At 35.4% G+C, this 7,666-nt stretch overlaps 2 protein-coding genes across 3 annotated transcripts in view; both read left to right on the top strand.

Moving 5' to 3' along the window:
• LOC125837375 (probable protein phosphatase 2C 10) overlaps positions 1 to 7,666 on the top strand; it is a 1,808,044-nt gene that overhangs the window by 1,333,236 nt on the left and 467,142 nt on the right. The gene's annotated exons all lie outside the window — the stretch shown is intronic.
• On the top strand, positions 5,359 to 6,018 carry LOC125837399 (uncharacterized). The gene has a single exon (XM_049516533.1). It carries the CDS (start codon positions 5,359 to 5,361, stop codon positions 6,016 to 6,018), a length of 660 nt encoding a protein of 219 aa, XP_049372490.1.

Here is a 7,666-nt window from a genome sequence, read left to right as displayed (position 1 = left end):
AGTAGAGACCGCAAATTTATTAGCTGAGGCTTCCAATTATAATATTCAATTCGTAAAAGCATGAATTAACCATATCATAATAAATCACAGATTGCACCACTAAAAATCTGTAATTGCACTCCTCTATTTAATTTCAAATTTTTTACCGTTGCAACTTATTTAACTCCCCATGTTAGAATTACCGACACCAATTAATTAAATCAAACTTCTAAAAAATTTAATCCATTGAATAATTTAATCCTTTATCTTTATGCTTAAATTAATTCACGTGACGAATATACATATATAATCTACTGCAGGGTTTTCGCATGACTACTTATAAGCAACCATAAAGGGGTATCTTCTTTTTCATAACGGAGATATGGTTCTATCAACTAAATATTATTTCACGAATGTAATTTGTTATTATCCAATCTGATGTTTGACGTAATCAAAGACACAACTTCTAATTCAAGTGTCAACGATCACGTGTAGTAATATAACCCAACCTAATGAGTTGGGGTCGAATCCCAAGGGAGTGGTTAGTAATCGAGAATTAAGTAGAAAGGTAAAATTATGTTCTAGTCAATCATAGCTATAAATATTTATGAGTAAAAACATACTAAATCAAGAAGTGACACAAATGTAAATTATCAATGGAGAGTTTGTATTCAACTAATAAACCAAAAATAGCAAAAATATAAAGATGCTAGATAGGGAGACGGGATTCTTTGGATGTGATAGGAATATTGGATAAAATAAACAATTGGGTAAATGCTATTGATAGTAAATTGTTGAACAATTGTAACTAAGCTAGACTTTAGTGCGGGTAAATTTTCTCTCGAACAACTTACCCCGAATCAACTCGGTTTCTCTAGAACACCGAGTTGAAGCCATTAAGCACAACATTCGCCTTAGCCCATTCATTCTCTCGAGCTAAATGTATGGGAGAAGATCTAGGATTCACTCTCTCGAGTTGAACCCACGACGACCCAATAACCATAGGCTATCGATTTAGTAGTTTTGGTTTTAAAACCTCTCTCTCGAGCAAGCCAAAAACACTAAGATGAAATCGTATTTGCAACTAAAATCCCATTAAGTTCAAACACAACTACTAAACGAAATCACATTTAAACAACAAATAGACTAACAATGAGCAATACCCAACAATAAATTTAACCTATATTCACATAATCACACCCAAAAAGTTGGGGTTTTAGCTAGACATGAAAAGGAGATAGAAATCGATACCTAAAAGTGTTTCCATCAAATGGGTACGATAAATAATGCCTTTAAACATGTCTAAGATGAAGATTCTTTGATGCCCACCTCCAATTTCTTGGAGATGAAAACCTTCAAAACCTTCCCGAGTTCCTTCGACGACCTCAGGCTTCTCGCCAAAAGTTACAGACACCAACAACATTTAGCGTGAAACTAAAGGCGAGATGGGGACACTAGGCGGACCACCGAGTGGTTTGGCGAGCTTGACCCAGCTCGCCAAACGGCCCAACATGCCTATTTTTAACCTAATTTCTCGAATTCAACCCCGCAACCCCCGAAAACAACATCAAAGCATGCACTAGTTAAATTAAGCTCAGATCCATAACACCCAAGTATAATACCCACAAAATTTACTTTATTTTAAGCGCAAGCCTACAAGATTTCGACATTCAAAACATTACAGGCAAGATTATCAAATTAAATCAGGCATTCAAACATACTAATTCTATTAGAGAGGCCCATCACACGACAACACGATAAGATTATTGAAAATGAGTACGTTTTGATAAAATAATCTCAGGGTTTGGAAAACCAACCTTTGATGCCGATTAATGAAGATTGAAATGCTAGGCGGCAAAGTAATCAACAATCCAAGCACCAATCAATGACTAAAATACTCTAAAAATGCAAGAAATATAGAAACTAGAGTGCAGGTGTGAGTTTGGGAAGATAAAAAGTGAGGGAATGTGAATGAATTTAAAATTTAAACCTTCGACCATCTAATAAACCGTCCAGTTCTTCGCTCATTTGGCAACGTCAATCATGATCGCCAACCCACTCGACGACACACCCGAGTGGTCACGTACGTCGCCAAGTTTTACAGGACCCTCAGTTGATGTGGAGGGCCAAACGGCGGACAAGATCGAGATCGCCTACTTGATCAGTGAATCGCCAATGATTTCTTGGGCTCGCTGAGTTTTACAGACTCTACCTTAAAGTTTTCTTGAGTCTAACGGTGGTCTAGGTTGGGATTGCGACCTCTTCAGCAATGCACCGTCTGGAACTTTTAGCTCGCCAACCTGCAATTTTCAACCACTTCCCACACATTAACCTGCACAATCAACACACCACTATTCTAAATGGCAAAGGGCCAAATATACCGCTGTACTATATAAAATAGTTTAAATATACCCCTAGTTATACTTTTGGGCCAAATATACCTCTCACGTTATACTTTTGGGCTAAATATACCCTTATGACTAACTTATGACACGTAGACGACTGAGATTAAGTGAACTATTCAATTTAAAATAAAACAAATTCGGATATTACCCGCCCCGCCCCAATAACTTGACCAGACCTAATATGTAAAATTAACCCACCCAATTTGTCTTTGAAAAGAAAAAACCTAATGGGCGATTGAGTTCTTACTCTTCAGCAACGTCTGCAACTTGGAGCCTCTTCATCACAAAGAATTTTGCTCAAAGGTATGATTTCTTTTCTTCTTCAAACTTTATAGCCTAAGTTTTTGAGTATGATTGAAACTTTATAGTCTAGGGTTGTTTTGTTTGTATAATTTCTTTCGTTGTTTGGAGTTTCATCGTCTAGGATTTTGGGTATGAATTATTTTCTTGCTTTAAATTTCATAGCCTAAGGTTTTGGATGTGGTTTCTTTTCTTGCTTCAAGCTTCATAAATAGCATAGGTTTTTGGGTATTGATTCAAATTCGACATAATCTGTTTATATATATTATGTTGGTTACTGTCTTGTTTTGGTGTCAAATTTATTTGCACGAGTACTCTTGATTTGTGATCCCGAATAATTTAGAAATTATTTTTATTTGTGTATGAAAATATGTTAAATTTTTATCTTCTTTATTCTTCAACAATTAGTCTCTTTCATATATTATATTCTTCTACAATCATGAAATGTGGTCCCTTTTGTATTTTTTTATTTTTCATCAGTCATAAAATATGGTATCTTTCACGTTTTCTATTCTTTTACAATCACAAAATGGGTCCCTTTTTAATTTTTAATTCTATAATTTTAAAGTATCTTTTTTTTTTGTTTTTTAGTCAGTTTCTTTAATTTGTTGTGGGGATGATTAAATATTAAGTATTTACACCAGAGTTAGCTCTGTTGAAAGGCATTATACATAGCCATGAATTTTTGTGGTTTAATTTTACATAAAAAATTGACTTTTCCAGATAGTATATCAATATTATAACAGAAACTACTGTTCATGTTGATGTTTGAACCAAACTAAAATTCTTCCTACTTTTGTGTCTAAATTGAGGCTAAATAAGTTAACTTAATACAAGTATTTATGAAATAACAGTGGTTCTTTTTAGAGTGAATAGAAATAGTGTCTATTGTTAAGTTTTAGTTGCAAAAGTTTGGATGTTTAAGAGTAACAGTTTATTCAATACAAAGTGATTTTGTGATTGAATTAATGCAAAAAATTAATTATGGGACAGAAGTTGTACCATTATTAATTCATATCGGTTCCCCTAACTTCACAACTGTTCTCTTTCTTTTGAAAATTATGTTGCTTATTTTGTTTTACCAAATATTTTCAGGCACTAAAATGGTTAATGTTGACATATATTTCAACTATGGAGGTGAATGGATTAAAAAGCCTATTTTCTTGTACAAGAAGAAGTCGTACAACCTATGGAGAGGGTATGATTCAGGCCTTCTTTATTTTATTGATATCGTCAATGAGTATACTACTTGATTTGGATTTGTAGGTGTGCAACAGTTAATTGTAAAGGGTCCTTGTGGAAGATATTATGAAATAGAAGGAGATATTGGAATTAGAAACTACTGTCTCTTGTGTCCAATGAGTTCTTTATAATAACTATGTTTGTTGTAGAAGAGTGTGAACTATTTGTATCTGTTCCTAATATTTTTCAATATGGTGAATAACTTTTCTCATTAGTTACTGAAATTGGTACTGATTGTAGTGAGACTGAAAGTGAAGCTGTGAATGATTCTTCAGATTATGATTTTGAAGAATTAGAGGCTTTTGCTACTGAAAAAAAATAAAAATATCTGAGGACTTGCATGATTATTTAGAGTTGTATAAGGGTATGTCCTTCAAGGATATACCATAAGCAAGACAATGCATCAGACTTTATGCATTAGGCAAGAAGCTAAAGCAAACTGTAGTTAAAAGTGACAGGTCCAGATTGAGGTTTACATGTAGTGAAGGGGCATGCCCATTTGTATGTCATATTTCTGGGGATTCTCATACTCCTGGAGTTAGGATTAAGACTCTAAATGATAATCTTACATGTTGACCAACATTCGATAATCATCTGGTTGATTACTCTATCATAGCTCAATATTTTAAGAAAAAGTTACAAGAAAATCCAAAATTTAAGATCAAGGAAATGAGGGCTGGTTTGCACAATGCTTTTAAGTTAAAAGCTAGCCAAGGAAAGTGCAAAAGAGCTAAAAGAATGGTTTTGGAAACTTTAGATGGTGGTTTTACTGATGGTTATAACAAACTTAAGGCTTATGCCATTGAACTGAAGGAGTCTAATCCAGGAAGTGATGTTGTGATTAATTTATCTAAGGAAGCACTTGCTCAAGGCAAAAGAAATTTTCTTAGAATTATATTTTCTTCAAGGTAATGAAGATGGGTTTTAAGGAAGGGTTGAGACCATTTATTGGATTAGATGGCACATTTTTTAGAGGTAAAGCCAAAGGACAGTTACTAGTTGTTGTTGGTCAAGACAGTATGAAACACTTTTATCCTTTAGCTTGGGCGATTGTGGATAAGGGGACCAAAAGGACTTGGAATTGGTTTTTGGAGCTACTTCAACATTCACTAGAACTCCAAAATGGAGAAGGCACAAACTTTATGTCAGACATGCAAAAGGTATATTATCTAATTTCATTACTATTCATTTTTTTCTTTTTCAGTTATGTTTTTGCATTTTCAACAGTCAATTGTTTACCTTTAACATCCAGGGATTACTGGATGCAATAAAGATGATGTTCCCTCAAGCACATAGTAGATATTGTGTGAGACACATTGAGGCAAATTGGTGCAAAAGACATGGTAAAGGTGTGTTGAAAAAGCAACTTTGGTAGAGTGCATGGTGGACTTATGAAGAAGACTTTCAAGATCATCTAAGTCAGTTGAAACAAATGGCTTTACCTGCCGGAGAGGATTTGCTTGAGTATCCTCCCAAAAGTTGGTGCAGAGCCTATTTTGATACAGTGTGTAAACATCCAGCAGTTGAAAATAACATAAATGAGTCATTTAATTCTTGGATACTAGAAGCAAGGTTCAAGCCCATCATTGGGATGTTGGAAGATATAAGAATTAAAGTAATGAATCGATTAGGGCAACAAGAAGATTATGTGATGAAATGGACTAGTGAATTTAGTCCAAAAAGCTTGAAGTTGTACAATGAATATATGAAGATAGATCAAATTTGTAGGGTTGACTGCAATGCAGATAATGGATATGAGGTTACTGAGGGGGATGATAGACACATAGTCAATTTAAGGGTGAAAAGGTGCACTTGTAGGGCATGGGATCTTGAAGGAATTCCATGTCCTCATACAATTAAAGCCTTGTTGCATGAAAGAATCAATCCTTTAACTGAAACGAATTGGTATCACAGCAAGGAGGCATTTCTACTAACTTACAAGCATAAGTTGCAACCTATGAGGGGAAATTTTTTTTGGAAAATTGACCCTCTTCAAGCAATGGAGCCACCAGAGTTTGTCAAGCTTGCTGGCAGGCCTAGAAATAAGAGAGTTAGACAGAAAGATGAAGCACTTAAGAGGCAAGGTGAGTAGGCTGTGTCAAGAAAAGGTAGAGTAATGACATGTAGCAATTGTGGAGAGCCAAATCATAACGTTAAGGGTTGTGACAAGGTATTTTATTAAATAGTTTAATTAACAGTTGTATGGAGTATTTATATTTTCTACCTTTTTGCTTGTCACAGTCAAAAAATGAAAATATGCTTGCTACGGGAAAGGGAAAGAAAAGGCAACGTAAAAGAGGTTTAGTTGATGAGGGAGAACCTTCTCAACTTGAAGAGAGCATCAACCTAACAGCCCCTCAAGAAACACAAAACTATCAAAGTAACATGTTCTCTGACTATGAACATGATGAAGATCCTTGTCTACATCCTACAATTATTTCAGAGACTCTTACTAGGCTTCAAATGAGGCAACAACAATATATACCAATAGGGAGAAGGGTAATATGTTGATATACCGTGAGTTTACGGTATTTCTAATACATTTCACTTACAAGTTATGTGTGTCTAGGGCCTTTTTATGTAGTTTTTTATGTGTTTTTATCATGTTTTGCAAGAAAGGTGTTCAGGCGCGGAAGTATAGAGACAGCTGCAAGAAATGCAGAAACAGGGCATTCACGGAGGAGATCTACGGACCGTAGGTCCATTCACGGTCCGTAGGTGATGACCGTAGATCAGCAGGCATGGGATTGAGGACAAATAAGGGAAATTTGACCAAGTGTGGAACCACGGTGTCCATTGACGGTCGGTAGATTGATCTACGGACCGTACTATTGATCCGTAGAATGATACTGCGAGGGTTCCAGTACCTGATTTTCGAAGATTCTAAGTATGGAGCTATGGAGGGGATTGACGGACCGTAGATTAATCTACGGTCCGTACTGTTAGTCCGTCGTTTGCTTCAGAGAAGCTGATTTTTTTGGAAGCAGAAATATTTTCTAAGTCTTGGCTGACGGAAGGGACTTACGGACCGTAGATCCATCGACGGTCCGTAACTTAATCTCGTGGATTGAAGACGTGTACCTAAACAACTTTCCTTAATTTGTTTCCCTTTTAATTTAGGATTTTTTTTCTATAAATAGGACATGTAAACCTCATTTTTGGGGGTTAGACATTATTATTCTATTTTTACCTTGTGACTTTGGAGATTAAGTTGCAACCCTAGCAATTATTGATTTCCTACATTCGTTTTGAAGATTTTGGCTTTGCAATTCAAGTTGAAATTCTGGGTTTATTATTCTCGTTACGTAAGTTCATGATTTATTCATCTAATATTATGAATTGTGTTCTTGCTAGTATGGGTAACTAAATCCACAACTAGGGTTGTGGGAACCATGAGCGGTTAACAAAGTATGAATAGTAAATAAGCAATTTTTGAATAGTGTTTTGCATGCATTGATAATTCTTTCGTTTAAAAGTCTTTTTAACGAGTGCACGCATTAGAACTCGCCTTGTTGCTACTTGCCGGATCAAGGAGGTAATCAACAAGAAAAGAATTATCAACATAGATTTAGTGTGATACTATCTAATAGGCTAGTGTCAATTGGTGCGAAGTAATAACTCAGCCAAACATCGATTATGATGTCTAATATGAGGCAAAGGTAAGGGTTAGTAAATTATACACACGTAGCCGGATCAAGGTGCGGGGTGAAATTCTCTAGATGCCGGATCAAGGATTCAGA

This window comes from Solanum verrucosum, unplaced genomic scaffold (genome assembly GCF_900185275.1).
Source record: "Solanum verrucosum unplaced genomic scaffold, falcon-dt-bn FXZP01000147.1, whole genome shotgun sequence".
Taxonomy (NCBI): Eukaryota; Viridiplantae; Streptophyta; class Magnoliopsida; order Solanales; family Solanaceae; genus Solanum; species Solanum verrucosum.
Note: the sequence above shows the minus strand (reverse complement) of the source record. Positions and strands in the feature narration are given on the sequence as shown.

Bases quoted from the DNA above. Each gene is read 5' to 3' on its own strand.
- LOC125837399 (XM_049516533.1), top strand. From the start codon at position 5,359: ATGGCTTTACCTGCCGGAGAGGATTTGCTTGAGTATCCTCCCAAAAGT.